The sequence below is a fragment of the Lichenostomus cassidix genome, chromosome 1Aa (genome assembly GCF_008360975.1).
Source record: "Lichenostomus cassidix isolate B80296 chromosome 1Aa, HeHo_3.0, whole genome shotgun sequence".
Lineage (NCBI taxonomy): Eukaryota > Metazoa > Chordata > Aves > Passeriformes > Meliphagidae > Lichenostomus > Lichenostomus cassidix.
This window is the reverse complement of record NC_139480.1, coordinates 23,770,209-23,791,029: the sequence shown is the minus strand read 5'-3', so window position 1 is coordinate 23,791,029 and position 20,821 is coordinate 23,770,209. Positions and strand designations below refer to the sequence as shown.

Genomic DNA, 20,821 nt, shown 5'->3' with positions numbered 1-20,821 from the left:
CAGCAATCTGATGTGGTTCAGAGCAAAGACTGTGACTAAAAGGAATGTAAAGCCAAACCCACAAACAAGTGCCAATGAAGAGCTAAAACTACCAGAAATTAACACATACAGGTCCAACCATCATGTCGTACACGAGGGGATGGCCAGAAAACAATGTATGAGGACACAAGTTGTATGAAGCTGGACTCAGTTGCAGCAGTTCTGTAAGTAAACTCAACCAGATTTAGAAACAGCTCTTCATGTCATCATGTCAGCAAGCAGCACAGGAAGGCAGTGGTCCACCTGTGTTTTACTACCTCCACCATCACTCCTAGGTCTTTCATAGCTTATCACACTCTCATCTTCTGCTAATCTTAACTTTCCAAGAAAACTCTGTTTTGTCCTGTGTTGCACCTGAAACATCTATAAAGGTGCCTTACTGCTATTCTTCCCCCTTCCCCTAAAAATTACTTTTTACTTGAGGGCCACAATAAATTTGAAAAACAAATGATAGGGAGAATGGAGAGCCCTCTTCATCACACAAGATGGTGTTACTTTACATATCTTGATATCCCACTTCTGTTTGTATGTCTTCATCACTTCATCCCACACATTACAACAGAGACATGAGATTCCTTTTTTTTGCTGCATATCCTGATCTGACATGAGAGACTAAAACCAGAACTTCAAAATCTTATTGTGAGGAAGGAAGTGGAGCACAGTATTTGCACGAACTTTCCAGATTGCAAAAGCTTGAGCTTACCATTTGGAAAGAATGTACACAAGGCTTTCTCTCAGACTAATAAAGATCCACATCAGTCAGGGATGTCATTACACGACAGCAACAGGAGTTAAAACAGGCACTGGTACACAGCAAATGCAATTCTCTAAAAATTAGAAAACTAAAAGCATATATGGAATAAAACTTTGTTCCCTTTCAGGATCAAAAGCATTTTCTTTGGTTCAAAATAGTTCACGTAGCTCAATGTGATTTTATCAATACACAATATGGCAACTGTTTCAAAAGTAGGTAAAAGAAGTAATGTTCCCACATGAACATTCAGACACTGCCCTAATTTTCACAAGTATTTTATTGGATTCATTCAGGACTTTTATTGAGGTCAGAAGCAAGTGTACTCAAGTGCTTATGTTGTGTATCATTCAGAGGCCCAACAATCAAAAATAAAATTACATTGTTTTACTTATGTGACACAAGATTAAAAATTAAGGCCCTCCATCACTGTTCAGCAGCATGAAGTACCACTGACTCTGTGAGGCATTTTTCTCTACACTAGCCCAGAAATTCTCAGCTCTTTACTCACATCTGCTTGAACGGTTTATCTTTATTGAGATTTTATCTACATAAGACATTCAGTTCCACAGAGTGTAAAACAAAAAGGGAATTTGGACTCCTACAGTGAATCTCAACTTCATTAAACAAATCAGCACATTTACTGTTTCCTGTTGAAAAACAAAATTGCCGAACAATGTGTCCTTTAGAACAAAAGTAAATAAATCCATCTAGAAGATTACACTTCCTTTTTTTTTTTTTTTTGAGAAAGTAATAACTAAAAATATAAGCAAGAACCAGGCTCAGTGAGAGGGAAGGAAAGGATTTTTTGTGTTTTCTCATGAAACTTTGCAAAATCAGGTGGCTGCTCAAATCCTGTGAGCTTCTGTTCTATTCCTCTGACAGTTAGATGGCTGGGGCAAGCAGTGCTCCAGCTCCTTTACTTTCCTCAGTTTTGCTTTCTCCTAGCACTATTGCTGCTTTCTCAATCTATCCTGGTAGAGAGCAAAGGCAAACAAATCTGTACACTAAAAGAGAGTGAGACTGGCTCAGGCTGGAGAAGTTTCAGACTTAGCATAAGGAGCACTGTTATCTTAAGGGCCCTCTTTAGCCATTATAAGGTGCAGAACCCTTACACTTTTTGATTCTGGCCTGTTTCCTAATCCCCAGACTGTCCTCTTCCTTTGTTAATCCTAATCCTGCTCTATCTCCACATTATCAATATCTACTGATACAGCATTCCTGATGTCTGAGTAGGAGCTGCAATAAAGGCAGCACAGAAGTACAGCCCTCTTGGTACAAAGTCTTTTGTGCATAAATATGTGATTTAGCTCTCTGAATACAGGTTCCCTAGAGAGAGCACAGAGCAGTGCTGAATTACAAGTGTAGTTCTTTCTCCTTAGCTTTTTAACTTCAGCTGTCCCTTGTGTTCTTCCCTTAGCCCTTGTGCCTTTTCACTGGTCCATCACCTTCTTTTGACCTTCTAACTGTGAAGGGGAATTTGGCTGTCATAATACAGGTTCCTAGTATTTAGACAGCTGTGTCTGAACTCATATAGACAATTATCTTGTCCTAAAAGAAGTGTCTTAACTAAGTCAGCTGTATCTCACCTTTGGAGTGCTTATTTCTCTCTGTTGATGGAAGCTGAGAGTCATGAGCCGAGACTAAAGTGTTTTTCAGTTAAGTATCAAAAATACTCCCCAATAATCCCATTTTAAATACTCAGCTAGACCTTTATACAGATGATTCATCTGACTGCGATATTCCCCATTTGATTGATACCCACTCTATCCTCAGTAATTTCTCTGGTACTTAGTTTTCACTCCTCTTTGTATTCCATTCTCACTGGTTTAAGCTCATTACACTCAAGCTATCCTCCCTCTTCTTCATCTCTTCCATGGAGCTGCTTCCATTCTTACTTCAGCTTCTCTCCATCAGCTGTTGAAGGTGAAAAGGGCTCAGAGAATCATTCCATACAGTGTCAGGAAGAATTGCTTCAGTATACTCCTTGCTGCCTTCTCCTGCAACACAGGCCACAAGACTCCTTAAGTCCTCACTGAATTGCAGAATATACCTTCTAGAAAAATGGTCAGTCTTTACTCTATAATTGCTAGTGACAGTGTTGCTAGTGCCAGGTAAAATTGTTTTGGTAGTTAACTGCTCTGACAATTGATATTAAGTTTATTTTTAGCCTGAATTTGTCGTGTTTTAACTACTAGTCATGAATCCTGTACTGTAAAACACCAAAACATCCTATTAACAACTTTCTGATATCCCAGAAAGTACCTACAAACATTTAAGAAGTTTTTGCTAATAAAACTAATCAGAGATTGGATAGCTTGCATTTTCCAGTCCTGATTATCCTTTGAACTCTTTGCAATGTATAAATGCTCTCCTTGAAAGCCTCTACCTGTACTTGTCTATAATAAATTTATTTCTCTTTTAAAAACAGGCTGTAAAAAAGACGTGCTAATGTTCTTCTTTGCAAAGCATTATCACAGGACATGGCTATAATTTATTCATAAAATATTTAGCACTTTAGCACAGATTTAGTAACTTCTCCATAGACTCTGTAAACAATCTTACAGAAAATTTCTCTAGTTGTTCTACATTCCCTTCAAACTCTGGTGTTGTCATTTAAATCCCTAAAATTGCTCAGTTCTGGCAATCCATCATGCACTGCTAACTTCCAGAACACCTTTAGAATGCACTTTTGTTATTCAGTTGTTCATCACATTGCACCAGAATTGAGAGAAGATTTTCTGTAATAAAAGATGCTTTATAAGACGTTACTAATCTTCTTTGCTGGACATTACTGCATTTTACATCTCAGCAGGAAATCAGGATTCTTTCTTTGGGGAATTTTGGATTAAGCACTTTTGGAAGTCTGGCAACTTTATCAAACAATACATTGAAGGAGTCAAAATATAGGTAAAGAAAATAAGTTAGCCATTATAGACAACATTTTGATAGCTAACACTGTGGCTTTTAAATAGCTAACATACTAACAGAGCAGAGATAGCTAACACATTAGGAGAAAACTATGAACAAATCCCCTCTGTCTGAAGAATACAGGCTACAGAATCAGAACTTGAAATTTTTAGCACCTCTGAAAATCTGTACATGATTTGGAATACATAATTATTTCTCATTTGGAAAGCTAGTTTGAGATTGACTAGAATCAAAAGTAGGTGGTTCAGTGTGCAGCACTTCATCCTTATCCTTTTGTTGACCAGTTTTTGCAGATGTTGCTGCACTGTTGACCATTGCCCTCATACCTCCTGGTCTCTGCTGGAATGAGAGTAGCAGCCAGTAAGACCTAGGTGTAGCTCCCTCCTTTGGTTGCCCTTCTCTAAAAACGCTCAACACTTGCTCTTTTTCACCCTCCTTTTGCACATTCCCATTCCTGGATAAAATTTTGTACCACATATAAATAATTCCACTTTGCTTCAAAGCACCTCAGTTTATGGGAGAACTAAATCTTGTTTAGTAAGAACTAAATCTTACTTACTAAAGTAAACTACAGGCCTGCATTTCAAGATAAAGCTAAGAAACAACCTTGTTATCTAATTCCTAAAACATGGGTACATGTCAAAAGAAAGGCAAATACTACACTTTGAATTTGAATTATGTAAGGTAAGCTATATAGCTGAATATTCATGCAGGAGATGGGGCAGAGAAAGAAGTCGAGAAAATTCCCTAGAATAGAAAGAGAATAGAAACAGAATAGAAAGTCACAAAGCAAGCATGGATAAGAGATGAATGCCATCCTGTGAGGAACTTAAAAAGAGCTTCTAAGGTAAATGTTTTAATAAAGACTCCTAAAACTGACAAAAGCAATACACTCTAACTATCCAATTTGTCATGACATCCACAGTCTTCATGAAAAACATAAAATATGGTGCAAAATTAACAACATTTGTAAAAGTATTATGGTTGTAAGGCATAAAGAATAGTGTAGCAATCTTAAAAATGCCACAGTAAGCAGGACCATGAACTTGATGAGTAAAAAACCAAATGACAGTAAATTTTAAGGTATCAACAACAATCCTGCCACAGGAAAGGCATTTTTTACAGTGAGAAAAAACATTAACTGGAACAACCTCCAAGATGGGCAAATTGGAAAGTCCAGTTGGAAAGGGCACTCGACAAATCTCATTTATGCTCCCTTTCCCACAAAACATTGGAACAGATGATCTTTTAAGGTCCCTTTCCAAGCTGGGCTGTTCCATGATTTTAAGAGGGACCTCCACAGTAGATGAAGGGCTACTGAGACATTCCCTTGAATATCTGTTAGGGCCTAAAAGATCCTAAGTGCTACCTAAGAAGGAATCTCAGTCTCAGGCTTGCTCTACAGTTATACTTGATTAATATTTTTCTGCCTGTCACAGCTTTCTTTCCAACACAATTGTAACAATTTATCATTCAACTTCTCTAGAACAAGCCTGTTTGCTTTAGCTGCTAAGGATCTCTAAGGTACAAAGAGCAAACTGAGAGGTTTGCAAAGACCAATTCCCCAGAAACACAGGCACAATTTGGCAGACAATTCCCATGGCCCTAAGATCTGATATGTACTTGGGAATCTCAGGAACTGGAGTGTGTCTCCTAGCACCTCACAGGAATGTGAGGATTTATTCCAACAGGTATTAGGATGCAAGAAGGTGCTTCCCATGGAAAAGAGCAGGCAGCAAGGACACAGCCTGCCACGCCTTTCTGGGCACTCCTGCTCTCCTACTGCCAGGAGCACCATCTGAGCCAGGATCAGAGCTTGGCCAGAGTTCACCTTTGTCCTAGAAAACAGCATGTAGTACATCCTCCAGATTAAACAAGTAGGCTCCAAACACACCTTCTCTGAGTTTGTCCTTTGACCAGATGCAGTAGATAAAATGTGAATCACCTGCCTTGAATAAGAAGAATGAAAATGTAATTTCTTTTTTTCTACATTGTTTATCTCAATCTTTGAGGCCAGTGCAGAAGGACAGAGCATGCTGTGCTAACCACTATGCCCCATCATCTCCTCGCCAGTCTTCAGGATGGCTTTGGCACAGAAACTGCATTTCTCTCAAGCCATTTTGGCAAGGGAGACCTTGCAGGAGGGAGTGCTGTACTGTCCCTCCCAATGCTACTCAAGGCCCAGGGGTCTGGCTCTACAGAGTCAATGCAGAAAAAAATTACAGAAGCAGTACAGCAAAGTAGCAAAGTACTTGACTGGTAGCTCTGCTAAGTCTGATCAGATTAAGTAGAACTCAATAGCTATTGGGGGGGGATTGAGCTCTTTTCATAATTAATTAGTTTTTTTCTCACTACATCAGTAAACCACATGCTGCTCATCAGACAGATCTGTTAGCCCAGAGTGAGATTCGTGTAGTGGGACTAGACATCTGCTAAGATATGAGCTAGCTAGTAAAGCAACAGGATATTTTGCTGTTCTGTATGTGATTGTAGTGCAAATTAGCCTTTGATCAATGTGTATAACACTGACACATGAAAAAATACGAATTTTATATATGAGATTTACTGGTTGGGAATTGGCTGTATTCAATTTAAAACAGCAAGCAGAAATATATGACTTCATATAAGATGCCTATAAATTCCAAACTAACTCATGTATCACTGCTATATTTGAAATCACTTCTCACTCTTGAAATCCTTAAGCCTCACATCCTGAATTTTTTTCTGCATCTTCAGGATTATTTTTAGTCCTCCTTTAAAATCCCTCTGAAATGTCCATATTCCTTCTGAGAAGACACACAAACGCTCCAAAACAGTGAGTCACAATGCAAAAAAAAAAAATTATTTCTGCATGATTATTCATTCCCCATTAACTCCTAAGGTCACAGTAAAGTACCTGTGAGGGTACTATTCAGAAGATTCACACCAATTTCTATAATGACTACACCATCCTCCTCTGAATCATTCATCTCATCATGTTGGTTTCAGCAAAGTTCCGAGAAAAATCTGGTGTAAACATGGTACATCCAACAGATAGATATATTAACTTATAAGAACACTATTCACATTTACCTGAGAAGATCTACCTTTTTGAACTACCTTCCTCATACATATTAAATAAAGCAACACCCATGGGAACATCCCTAAGGTGGCAAATCCTAAGGTGTGTTAAAAATTAACAGGAGCATTTCACAGACCTCAGCTAGTTACTCTTAAGACTCCTGGGTGGAAGTTATAAAGTCCTGTTGCATGACACTGAAAGTTGCACAATGCTGTTCCCTGCTACACACCATTAGCTTTTATTATTGAGTCCAAATAATATATATAAAATGTTCCTAACTCAAATATCCCTTAGATGCACATTTTATGTTCTACACTTCACCACTCAAAATCTAGCAATGGTCTTACCAAACACTAGTTTTAGTTGTCCTTTATCTTGTCCCTGACATAAATGCACTACTGTCCTTTACCCTCCACGGCTTCAGGTATTTTGAATCTCTCTTTAACTCTTCTGAATCAGCCACGTTGTCCAACCTATGCATTCATTATTTTCATTTACATGTTTTCATCATGTACTGATTTTTTTTGTGTGTGTGTGTCACAAGAATAATTAATAACCACATTTGGCTTAAACAATTTTTTGTCCAATTTCACTTTCCTTCAATTTCATCCAACAGTCCTCTTACAGCATCTGGAGTTATAGCCCTGAAAAATTATACAGATAATGGCATATTTTGCTCTACTGCATGTTGACAGCATTTGTATACAAATACCTACATAAGAAAGACAAATGTGGCTGAACTCCATAGCATAACAAGATCCTTTGGCTTGAAGCTGGCTACATTCACACCACTAACCATGACTGAGTTAGCTGTATCTCAACACCAGTGATTTTCCAGTCAATGATCAGCTTTTCCTTGTTCATCATAACTGGGGTGAAGTACACTGTGCTGGACATTAGGAAAATGTATTTTTAAATGTTACCAAAGAGTTACCACTGGACTAGAGGAAATCCTTGCAAGTCATCATCCCAAATCCCTGTGTACCTGCAATGTCACACCGCTGGATGACACACATCACAATTTCTCAGTCTGCAGTAAAAAACTTCCAATCTATTTATTTATCTCCCACTGACCTCATTCCACGTCCAGTCTTCTACAGTGCAAATCATTTCACACAATTCTCTGTCACTGGCACTAGACTGAGCTCCCACAACCTCCCGCAGCACCCATAAGTGCCTGTGCCTCGGGCCAGCATGGGCATGCAGTGACCTCTCTGAGCCCTGCCCGGCTGGGGCTGGAGCTGCACATTCTCCTGTCTGAAAGCAGCCCGTAGCCAGCTGGGGCTCGGTCTCTTCTCCCAGGCAAGCGGAGACAGGACAACAGGACATAGCCCTAAGCTGCGCCAGGAGAGGTTGATTTTGAACGTTAGGAGGATTTTCTTCACTGAGAGGGCGATTAGATATGGAAGTGGGCTGCCCAGGAAGGCGGTGGAGTTAGCATCCTGGAAGTGTTTAAGACAGGATGTGGCACTCAGTGCCATGACTGAGTTCATAAGGTGGTGTTGAGTCATAGGTTGGACTCGATGATCTCAGAGGTCTTTTCCAACCTAACTGGTTTTGTGATTTTTAGTTCTGGCTGCCCACACCTCCAGTTGCTGTTAAAACCACTCCGGGATCCCCATTTTCCATTCCCAACACGCCCTTCCACTCCGGGCTCCCCGTTTCCCGTTCCCGGCACCCCAGCTCCACTCCGGGCTCCCCGTTTCCCGTTCCCAGCACCCTAATTCCACTCCGGGCTCCCCGTTTCCCGTTCCCGGCACCCCAGCTCCACTCCGGGCTCCCCGTTTCCCGTTCCCGGCACCCCAGCTCCACTCCGGGCTCCCCGTTTCCCGTTCCCGGCACCCCAGCTCCACTCCGGGCTCCGCCCCCGCCGCGCGCGCCCGCAGGCCCGGCCCCCCGAGGAGCGCGCGCGGGTCCGCCCTTCCTGCCGGGAAGGAGGAGCGGGAGGGGGCGGGCGCAGCCGGACGGGAAGATGGCGGACCTGGAGGAGCAGCTGTCCGACGAGGAGAAGGTAGGGATGGGTGGATCTGTAGCGCCGAGTCGCGCCGCGCTCTTGTCCCCCGTCCCTCCGAGCCGGCGGGGCTCCTGTTTCCAGCGCGGCCTCGCAGCAAGTCCCGGCCGCCGGAGGGTCGGGGGGAGGCCGGGGCAGGGCCGGCCCGGCCCGGCCGCATCTCCCGCCGCGCCTTGTACGGTGCGGGCCCGGCGGGGGCGGCGCCCGGGGCCCGGTGGGGGGCGGCGGCCGCTGTGCCGGTCCCTGCTGCCGCCCCAGCCGGCGTTCGGGGCGCGGGGACGGCAGGGAGAGGCAGGAGAGACGCGGAAGGGCTTTCTCTTCCCCTTCCCCCACCGCCACTTCCCGTTCCCGAGGCGCCGTGCCCGTGCCGGCAGGCTGCTCCCAGCACCCGGCCTGCCCTCCCCTTGCACCCCCGCAGGCTCCGGGAGGGATGGGATACGGATGAGTTACGGGAGGAAGGAGGTGTGGGGATGAGGAAGGCTGTTTTACTTCCTGCTAGGAGGCAGTGACTGGGGAAGTGTGAGGTCAAGGAGCAGGGGGACTGTGGTAGCAAGATGTACATGTACTCTTTTTGTGGCGGTTGGAAACTCAAATTTAAGGCAGATTTTCCCGGAAAAGTCTCAAAAGGAGCAGGATGTTTTGTGAGACCTCAGTTATCACTGCTCCTTGTTATCCTCTGTGGGATCCAGCTTCATGGCAGCTGCCTGTTTCGAAGCTAGGGTGTGGTGTTTTGTGTACACGGTGATGGTGCACTGCTCATGCCTTTATGTAATGCATTCTCTTGCTCACTTTCAACTTTAAACGTATTTTAATGCCTGTGGAAGTTGCGAGATTATTCAAATGTGGAGGGCATCAATAAAGGATGTTTCAAACTTATTTGAAGTTAGAAGGATGTCTACAATATCTAAGTGTTTACAGTAAGGCAGATTTTCTGTTTGACCATCTTTTATAACTAGAGATGCACTGATATGCTAAGACGTGCATAGTACCAGGATCTTGCTGTCCTCTTCCCAAGAGGTTTGGAGGCTGTGCTCTCCTCTACTTAACTCGCATGTCAGTGCCACCTCTCTGTTGGTACAAGTAGTAATGTGATCCAGAAGTATAGGTGGTCATTGTGGTTTTTTCTAGCCCCTTATAGAAAATACGAGTAACGCTAATCAAGTACATTGTTCCAGAGGCTGTGCTGAAAATACTTAGACTACAAGTTATCTTGTCATCACTGAATGTTTAAGATTGGAAGGGATCTTTGGCCATCATTTTGTAGAGTCATCTAGAGCAGGCTGCCCAGGGCTATGTGCAGATGGCTTTTGGAGATCCCTAGGGATGCAGACTCCACAACCTCCCTGGACAACCTGTGGCAGTGCTTGGTCACCCTTACAGTAAAAGAAGTGTTTCCTTGTGCTCAGATGGCACCTCCTGTGTTTTATTTTGTGCCCATTGCTTCTTTTCCTGTCAAAAACTAAAATATAGAATGACAGTTTTGTCTAGTATGATCTTGGAAGCACCATCTGTGTTTTTGTGGCTGATGGAGTTAAGTTCTGAACTTTCTTCCACTCAGTAATTTCAGGGGTTTTTCTCCAAAAATGAGTGCAGACCTTCTAGAGACTCTTCCTGCCTTGGTATAAGTGAATAGAATGAGCACTCATCCATTGTAAATTCAAATTGATTTCTCTAACTGTCCCATATAAAATTGATTGTCCCATTCAAGTGGAATTTTTCAAGTCTGAGAGTATATTTTATTGGCTAAGAAAGCAAAGATAGGTAACACTGAAAACTCATGGAAAAGCAGGCAATATCCACGTAGATTTTGTGACACCTTAAGATTTTATTTCTGATGCATTAAGTTATGCTGGTTTTGTACAATAAAAATGTTATTTCGAGTATTCAGTTATATTGAGCTTCAAAAAAACCAGCTTTACAACATTTGACAAACACACCCTTCTCACTCATACAGTCGGGACTATAAATAAAAGCAGGAGTAGATGCAAAGGGGCGAACATTGATTTTCATGAGAAATAAATCACATAGATCCTTTATAAACCTTTCTCCCATGATACGGAACTGATAGTATGAAGGCTGATGCAGGTGATGGTGGTGATGTAGTTTTGTAGATAATTTCAGTAGAAACATAATTAGAACCCTGAAACTCCTCAAATTCAAGGAGGAAAGAAGGTGAACCAAATAACAGAACTTTTTTTGTCTCAGACTTATAACAACAATGTATGAACACAAATAAGTAGGAGATCAAGTGATATAATGATAGGACAGGTTCTGAAAGGTCTTTGATTCATATCTTACTTCATGTTTAATCAAAAGATTTAAGTATTGCAAAGGCAGTAAGCATTTCCATATCTCTTACTGTTGCTACATTTAAGATGACTTTGTTTAGTTGTAGCATAATTCAAGTTTAAAACTTGCAGTGTTTAGCATAATTGAGGATATAGAAAGAGGCATAATTGGAATAATGGCAAACCAGAGAGTTACAGTTCAGGTAAAGAATCTTCAAAATAAAGGAAGGAGAAGAGCCAGAAGGAGCATTATTTCAATATTCAAGATTGTATAAATGGTTTTGAACTCCTCCTTGTTCCTTAGGTTCACATTTTTAAAGAGATTTTTGAAACCTCACATTTCTTTCAGTGATGATAGTGAGTGTGACAATAAATTTGAACAAGCTCTTTTAAAAAAATCTGAGGACTGTTTGTAGCAAATAAGTTGTGTAAGATATGTGTAGATCAAAGATCTGAAGTTGGGCCTTTGCCAATGAAAGTTACTGGTTTTAGCATCCAGGAGCAGGGATTTTTCAGTGCTAAAGACAGCTTTTGTAATCCACAGTGTTTTGTAGTTGCTTTATTTGCATAGGTCACTGAAAGTTCAGAAGCTTTTAGATATGTTGAATAACATAAGTTTGTTTGAGTTTATTTATTCAGTTTATTTAAAAAATGGGGTGTAAGAGGTGGAAGTCCTGAAGCCCTGAACTCTCAAGCAACAGAAAATTATCACTTCTGCACCCTTCCTACAGATAATGATCATCCCTTAACAAGTTTCAAATGCAAATGCTATTTATGTATCCAGGATATTTGAAGTAGTTTTGTTAAAAGTCCATTAACCATTTGTTGTGGTTCAATTTTATTCCAGTTTCTCTAGAAATTGTTTTGTTACTTGTAGCTACAACAAACTAATAAACATATTTTAAGAAGCATTTTAGTGGGAATATTAAAGGTACAATTTATCTACATGATTATTGGCCATAACTGATGAAATATACTGATTTTACTGTAGAATTTGTGTTTGCTAATGCAAATATTCATTTACAAACAACAGCACAAACCAAAAACAACACTAAAACTATTTATATCATAAAACTAGTGTTCTCCAGTCCAGTTTTGATGGCTTGAAGGGATGTGTTCACTGTAGGTCTGGTTGGGTTTTTTTTTGTTTGTTTTTAATGTGACTCTACAAAGCACTAAATAGCTGTATATGACTTGAGATAAAGCCTAAGAAAATCAGGATGCCTTCAGGGAGGAAAGGATAACACATGAAATTTTTAAACACTAGATTAGCTCTTGCATTCCTTAAAATGTTGAAGATAATAAATATGGGAATTGTCAAACATCTTTTTTTTTAAAAAGGAACTACACCTCTTTCAGTAAGCTTGTATCTCAGTAGTTTCACTTTTTCAGGAGGGTAGGGTTTAACAGTCTGATTAGAACAAAACTCTTGCGATGGGGAAGTAGTCCCATTTGTGAAAGTGAGCGTGGATGGCTTCCAAGTATTTCCTTGTGCATTGGGTAACTTTGTAACTTCTTAGATTTGTAGGTTTTGACACTTAATTTACCTAATAAAGTTAAACTAAACTCTGCAGTATAGTTTTGTCAGATTAAGGAAAACCCATTTCTTAAGTGAGTGCTTTGGAATGAAAAGTCTATGCCAATAAAATGCATCTCTCACCTGTAATGTTCGCTTTCAAATGTAATACATTGACAGCAGATTGAACTTGCATGTACAAGCCCACCAATGTGAGAGGCTCAGGTACTTTTCTCAATGCAAATACAAAACTTTTTCCTGAAACCGCTTTGGAAGCATTAGCAGAATTTTTGACAGAAAAAATGTTACTTTTCTAAAATCTTTACATGTGTTAAAGCAGTTGCTGTGCTCTACATCATTCATTTTGAAAGGATTTAGAATTCTGACTTTCAGAATCATGTCAAATGAGACTTGGAGACTGTGGATGAGTAGGAGCTGCATTTGAATAACCTTTTCTGGGTATAATTGCACTGTAATCTATAAAGTAAACTTAGTCTTGCAAGTGTCCTTACTGGTCTTCTATTTTGTAGTTCATCAGTGTATGCTTTGTTTTATATTTAAAAGTGCAGCTTTGTTAACATGTCTAGAAGGAGGATCTCATGAGCATTCTAATTCTAGTTCATGTTTGTATTTAAATTATTAACTGAACTGGAAATGCTGTAGCAGGATATGATGAAAGGTTGAAAATCTTTAATACTTTAGCATGCAATAACTCAGTTACTGTTTTAAGCATATCTGCTGTTTAAATTTACTACAGTATCAAAGCTATGAAAGTTAATATTTTTCCACAAGTGAAATGTAACTGTGGAAGGAATTGTTTTTAAAAAGATGATATTAAACTACTTGGTTACACTTTGATTACATTTTGATGGAATTCTTTAATAAGAATGAGGAAGTTGGGAGTGCTTTTCAGACTCGTGTAATTCTGAATATTGAAGGCCTTCCAAGAGTAGGGTTTTCATGTCCATCTCAGGATATACATGAAAATGTGTGTGAAGATAGTGTGTTGTCTTGAGTTAGGTATTACTTTTTTAATTAAAAATCCATCAATACCATTGAGATTGAAGGACAGAATAGATATTTGAATCACTCTCTTGGGAAAGTACTAACCACTGTGTGAAGAAATGATCATACGCTGTATGTGTAACTGTATATAATAACTTGGTTTATTTCTACAGTCATACTGGCTGGAAGAAATTTCTGGAGGTGGCTTAAATGCTGCTTAGTCAAAATGGGCCAGCTTAGATAAGGTTGCTTAGGGAGTTGCACTTTGAGGTTTGGGTACCTCCGAGGAAGAAGGCTGTACTGGCTCTCTGGGTGAGGCATTGCAATGTTTCTCTAATCCCATGGTCAGAAACTTTTCCTAGTATATAATTGTTGTAACCTGTGTTCAATGCTGCTTGTCTTTCTCTGTATGCCTCCATAGAAAGTTACTGTGCAAAGCAAAATTGTTTGCTTTTTTGACAAGTTAAAAGTAATTACTTGAAGCTTGAAGATGAATACAAATGACACCTGTTATTATAAATAAAAGATCAGTGATTTCTAGAACTGCCGTTGATATATTCTTTTCTTAGTGCTAGTTTGAAGAAATCAGGTACATTTTGGGGATTATGACTTTTACTGTGTTAGGGAGTATTTATAATGCAGTGGCACCTCAGGACCATCAAAAGCACTGTTCCTGCAGCCTTTGTGCTCTCAAAATTTCTTACAGAAGCTTGCTACCCAGGAAACCTCATAGTTTCAGTAGATAAGAGAAGCAAATTGAACCAAAAATAGAGTAGAGTAATAGAACAAGTTGTTGGCAAATACAGTGATGAAACTGGAGATGTTAATGTATGATATAATAGATATGGTTCTATTGCCTACCAATACACTCTTCAAGCTACAGTTCTGCTGTGAAATTCCATTTTTGGTTGATTTCAATTTTGGCAGTCAAAAAAGAATAGGAATAGGTTTTAAGCTGCATAATTTAGCAAACCAGTGTATTTTTTCAGGCAACCCGGTATAATATTCACTTTCAGGTTCTGAAAGTGGGATGTAAAGGAGTTTGAACTGCTTGTTGAGAAATGAAAGCAGGTTTTTGAGCATATGGCAATTACTTTTTTAATCCTTGAGTAAAAAGCTTCTAGAATGTAAAATACTTAAAATACCTTCTTAACTTGACAGAAGGCATTAAAATTTTTAGTAGGTAAGTTTGAGAGAGAATCATAAGACACTGGAATTGGGAGGGGAAGACATATCAGTTAAGGTGATGCCTTATTCTGTCTATTTTCCTAGAGCAAGCTCTGGTATGTTCCTTTTCTCTCCCCTGCTATTGAACCCAGGCTTGATGTCCTTGGAGTATCTTATTGTAACAAATGATCTTGGGGTGGGAGGAAGAATCACTTTAAAAATTTGGGCTTTGTAGTGGAAGAACACTTTGCAAATATGTACCAAGTGCTTTTTAACTTACAGTGGATACCACTTTTTAAAGACTGCTGGGAAAGAGAGGCCTCAAAGCTGCAACTAAAGATCTCATGTGTTGGCATAACAGGACGTCTTGGTTTTGTATGTGGGAGATTATTCTGCTGGTTTCTTTCTTTGTGTAGGCTTTGTTAGCCATTTCTTGTATGTTTTACTTCTCAAACAAAAGTTAATGCTTTTGCTTTTCACTAAATGTAGAATTTTACTACTTTTTCAGTTTCCAATGAATGACTTTTGCCAGGAAATAGGGATTTTTTTTAATGCTGCTTATCTGTTGTCTATCTTTTCCATAAGCTAAGTATGCAATTGCTCAGCTGCTATTGTGTGTGTATATATATGTATATATAAATATAAATAGTTGTATATAAATATATACATTATACAATAAATACATAAATAGCTGTATATAAATATATATAATAAAAGGTTTCCAATCAGATATAGTCAGGAGTAATAAAAGTAAATGCAACATTACATGGGGGAGATTTATCTTCTCTAATCTGTTTTATGGTTAGTCTTGTGTATTACCCAAGTAACATATATTGCTTTCATATTCCTTTTTGCTATCTGTGCCTGCTACAATGACTTTCAGGAGCCCTGTTTTGAGTTTGGATTTTTTAATCCACCTTCATAATATGATGTGGTGTGTAAAGTGATTGTAAGATGGAGACTATTATGATACTTATATACTCTGCTGCTGAAAGGCCCTACAGTGAAGCATCCACTGCCTTTCAAGGTGTTTGTTTGTTTGTTTGTTTGTTTGTTTTTAATAAATCTCATTATTCAAGTCAGGTCGTCAGGTAGAAAGAATGCAGCTAAAATACCACATGTTGTGTAAGATGTACTTTTTGCACCACTGTTAAGGGCTGTTACAGTTACATACTCTTAAACACTTGTGTATTAAAAATAATTGAGGAAAACACATGTTCTCCAGATGCAATGCAGCTTTAGGCATTACTATTAAGGAAATGTCTGTTCAGTCAAAGCCATAGGTATGGAATGTGCCCCTCCTTTCCTGTGCCACAGAACCACATTTTTACAGGGTTTTCTTCCTTAGCTCTTCCAGAAGCAGAAGTGAATTGGATACTACAGTGCATTTTTCAGTTAAGCTTGGTAGGAAAGCAGTGGCAACACTACTTTTATATTCATTCTCTATCAGAGTCACTGCCTTTGTTCCATGTTTGTGTGAGATGATGCATGTTTTGGGATGCTGCATCACTATTTGAAATTATACTCATGGATATAGTGAGGTTTCATGAGATGCTGTAAAGGTAGTTGGCTGCTGACATGGGATAATCCCTTTCTCACCTGTTTGTTCTCTGTGCTTGTCCAGCTGTTTGAAGGTTTTTTCCCCTCACTAAGCTGTGAGAAGCAAGAAGCAGTAATTATTTAAAGCTCCTTTTTAGCTGAATTGGTTGCTATGTTCTTGCCACCATCTAAAGCTAGATCAATTTGCTTATCTGAATACTCACAGAAATAGATAAGCACTGATGATACATGGGAGTTTGTAAAAATGCTGGTGTAACATCCTGGGAAGTATCTAACCCAAAGATTTAATGAGCAACTGGAGCCAGTACTACTAAATGTCTAGCTATCCAAAGGAGGAGCCAGTTATATTTTCTTGAAACACTGAAGGTTTTACAAACTCAAAAACTATGTTGATGTTTGCACAGAGCATCAGGCATTTTATCTTGCGAATGTACGAACCCTAGACTGTGCTCCTTGATGTGTTTTACATGTGTCAATGCAAAATTCATTTTCAGTGGTAGATGTCAGAGCAGTTTTACCTTCTAAGGAACAGCAAAGCTGCATATTGAAAAATAATAGTACAGCTCAAGCTAAACTCAAACCACAAACTTGAATGAAACTCAGAACTAAATAAAACTAGGTAAGTCTTCTGTCCAGTATCACTCCACTGAGTACAAGCAGTATCCCTTGTTATTTTGAGCGTGAATTACAGATCTTGAGAGAATTGAAACTTGCCTATTTTAAATCAGTCTGTGTTAATATTTATGTAACTATGAGTTAATTGTGAGAAAACCTTGCAGCTACTTGTAAATAGAGTTAAGTGGGTCAAGGTAAAGGCATTTGCTCAGTCTTTGCCTGCAGACAGGTTTTCAGCAAGAACTATATCAGAAAGCATGACTCTCAGAACAAAGCTCTCTGGACTCTTTACTCTTCCTGGAGCTCCTTTGTCCTGGATGTGATATCTCATCGTCTTTTTTTGCCAAACACAGGTTTCTCTAAGTGGGAGATTTATTGTGTGTTATAAGATAGCAAGGGTACCCTCGGGAATCCAGAATGTAAATGCATGATATACAATGCTCTGAGCCTGCTGTAACACTGATAAAAGTAACTTTGGGAAGCTCTTTTTATTCCCCTGTGATTAGCAATAAAGTTGTCATTGAGTGGAAATTTACTGTGGGAATCTTTTGCACCCCCCTCCCTCTTCCTCTCCCCCCTCCCTCCCCCCTCAAATTTTCATGCAATTTCTTAGGTAAAAAGGGCTTTCATTTTTATTGCTGTGGAGCAGTGAACTTTAACCTGTTATGAGTGTAGAGGAAGGGTGGGTCTCCCTGCTGCAATGAGTTCACCGCTGAATTTCTGAATTTGAAATAAGTGATGTGTAGGAAAGAGTAAGGGCAAGTATGTGGTTTCACAGCATCTTGCTTATCAGCATGTTGTGCTGAAGGAGTGAGCTGTGCCTAGAAAATACAGCTGTGAAATAACTGTGTTTCAGTTCAGTTAAACGGGGGGAAAGAAAAATGAGAGGAGGAGAGTCTTAATGCTTCTGTTTCTGTGAGCTGTATCTTAGCAGCCTCGGAGGAGTGAGCTGCCGAGGCAGAGCTGAGAGTGGCGCGGCTCTGCAGAGCCCTACAGTGGGAGAGTGTATTCCTGACCATATATAGGCACAGACAGCACACAAGGTCGGGCTTCTCCAACCAGTGTCACTTCTCATGTGCCAGCAACAGGAAGAGTGATCTGGGGGCATTTGAAGCCTGTATAACTTCTTAAAAACAAAATAAAATTCAGAATGTCTCAGGCTGGAAAAGGTAGAGAAGTAGGATTTCTCTATGTACCTGATGGCATTCAGAGAAATTAAATTGTGAAATAAAGGCAGAAAGAAGTAGGGAAAAAAGGTAGATTTAGCATAACAGTCACCATTCTGTACATACATTGCTACATAGCTCTTTGCTTGTGTATTCTGAAAACTGCAAATACTGTTGTAACTGAGTGTAGGCATTTGTTGATAGACCAATTGTTTTAATCTCTAGCAGAATGAAGAATTAGGCATAATGCCTAATAACAGTGTTCATCATATAACAAACCTGTCCTTTTCTCTTTTGCTAGGCTTCTCTGTCTGAATTTTTACCATAACTGAAATAGTTTACTTTATAAAATCAAAAAGCTTGTAGGTTTGTTAAACTTTTAACTGATGGGCTGGGTAGCATTTGGCTTCACTTGAATTGTGAAAGTTATTCGTGCTAAGTCTTACCTACTGAGACCAGACTTCCATTTAAGCAACACTGAGCGTGGTGTAAATGTGAACACTGGATAAAGAGTGACTGCAGTGGGGAATGTTTCCCTTCTCAATGTTTCAGAAGCCTTTTTTTTTTTTTTTTTTTTGTTTAACTTGCCTTCAGCTTCTGTATGATTTGTCCATATTAATGCTGAAACCTGCACAAAGACACAGTTCATAAAAACATATTTAGCTTGGGGTTTTTTGCATTCAAGAAATTTAATGTAGTAAATATGTGGTTCCTTAGATAGGCTTGTGGTAAAATCTGGTTTTATGTAAAGCACTGGTGATCAGATGTTCTGGATTAGTGAAGTCTGAAGTTTATAGTTTCTTGCCACTCTGAACACTTGAAGCTGAAAACTGTCTGTAAACCAAATCTACATCAATAAAACACTGCCTTAAACTTTAGGTGGTGTTTTGGGAGTAACTACAGTAATAAGTGAAGAAACTTCAGGTGTTTTATGTCTGAGTTTTCTAAAGGAAGACTCAGCTGTAACAGTTTTTTGTTACTTACTGATACATGTATAAGTTTATTGTACTGTGTGTGAAAGTAGTTCTCTTGAATGGAAAGGTTTTTTCTTACAGACTCATGCAAACCAATTTTTAAAAGCCTCAATGTATTGAATAATCATCACTGGTTGCAACTGTAATGCACCTAATTGATTTGTTTTTGTAAAACTGTTTTCAGCAGATACAACTTCCTATCTCAGTTTGACTAAAGTGCAGTTTAGCTTTCTGCCTGTCACTTTGTATTACAAGCTATATGCCTTTTGTTTTATGTGCATTTTCAATTTATCTTTTTTCAGTTGTCCAAAAATGCCATATTTTATATGGACTATCCCTTTGTTTTAATTGTGCTTCCCAAAGTGATAGCTGAGCCAGAGGCTTTTTGCTGCCAAAAGGGGGAGATTGTCATATCGTAGAGGCTCATGGAAGTGCATTCACTTATCCTTTAGTATCAGTCTGGGTTTGGAAAACAGAAGCCTCCTTTAGAGCATTTATTTCTGGAAAAATTCGGTGGCAATAAATCTGTAAGTGCTTTTCAGTTCTAATGCGTTAAGTGAGACTACTGGATTTTATTCTTTTATAGGGGCTTTCTGCATGTATGAGTTGGGGAAATAATGGCTTTATGAGATACTCATCACAGAAAAGTCAATTCAGTTTAACTGCTGAAGGAAAGTGGATTACTTTTAAATTGGCTTCACTAAGGCATGTTAGCAAAATGCAGAGAGTGTCTTCGCTGACACACTCTCAGCTTCTGAAAACATTAAGTTTCTTGCTTTTGTAAGCATGAATATATTTTATACTTGATGAGATATTCATTGCGAATTGTGTTTATCTGTTCCATAAAAAGTGTCATCTATGATGAATTTTCACACTGAAAAATCTGTCAGTGAGAAATTGAATTTACTTGTAAAGTGTTTGTAAAAAGTAATGTCTAGATTGGTCTGTCCTGAGGGCATCTGTTATTTTTAAATGCTTTTGAACGAATATTACTTCTAGTGTAGCTGATCTGACTGATAAGAATAGTTTTTACTGATAGTGAAAAAAACAAGCAAAACCAGATTTACATTACCAAAGCAGCTGAAAATGAGGTTGTTGTCCAGTTTTAGTATAGACCCAATATCTCCCCTTACAGATGCCACCAGTTTTAAAGATGTGGTCATTCAGAGTGCAGTTTGAGCACCCATGTTTTGCTTAATTTTGCTTTTATGGCTGCTGCCAGGCCAAAACTGATGAACGTGTTATTTCACAACTCCAAATGTTCTTAAGTCTTGTTTCTCTGCTTGCCCAAAGCTAATCTGGCCTTGGTAGGGGTAAACAGTCCTGTTCACCTGAAGTCAAGGAACCAAGGAAAATGGTGTTCCTTCATCCTGAGCTGGGAATCAGCCTGGTGATAGTCATGCTGAAATCATCCAACTAAATACTTGCCCTTCTGGCCTGATCCCTGACCCTGTTAATTGGTTAATTGGTGTTACAGTTAAACCCCAGACATCCACCAAGCCCCACACAGCCATTCAGTCAATGCCCTACCAGTAGGATCGGGAAGAGAATCAGAAGGATAAAAGTGGGAAAACTTGTGGATTGAGATAAAGACAGTTTAATAAGGGAAGCAAAAGCTGTGCATGCAAGCAAAGCAAAAGAGAGAATTAAGTCACTGCTTCCCATGGGCAGGCAGGTGTTCAGGCATTTCCAGGAGAGCAGAGCCCCATCACATGTAATGGTGACTTGGGAAGTCAG

The 20,821-nt window shown here is 39.4% G+C and overlaps 1 protein-coding gene across 1 annotated transcript in view; it reads left to right on the top strand.

The window, feature by feature from the left end:
- The first annotated feature begins 8,654 nt into the window (after positions 1-8,654).
- Positions 8,655-20,821, top strand: part of CAPZA2 (capping actin protein of muscle Z-line subunit alpha 2) — a 31,607-nt gene continuing 19,440 nt past the window's right edge. Inside the window, exon 1 of the mRNA XM_085042694.1 lies at positions 8,655-8,793. Within this exon, the coding sequence (XP_084898820.1) occupies positions 8,755-8,793 (39 nt within the window). The 5' untranslated portion in view covers positions 8,655-8,754. The remainder of the gene's footprint in view (positions 8,794-20,821) is intronic.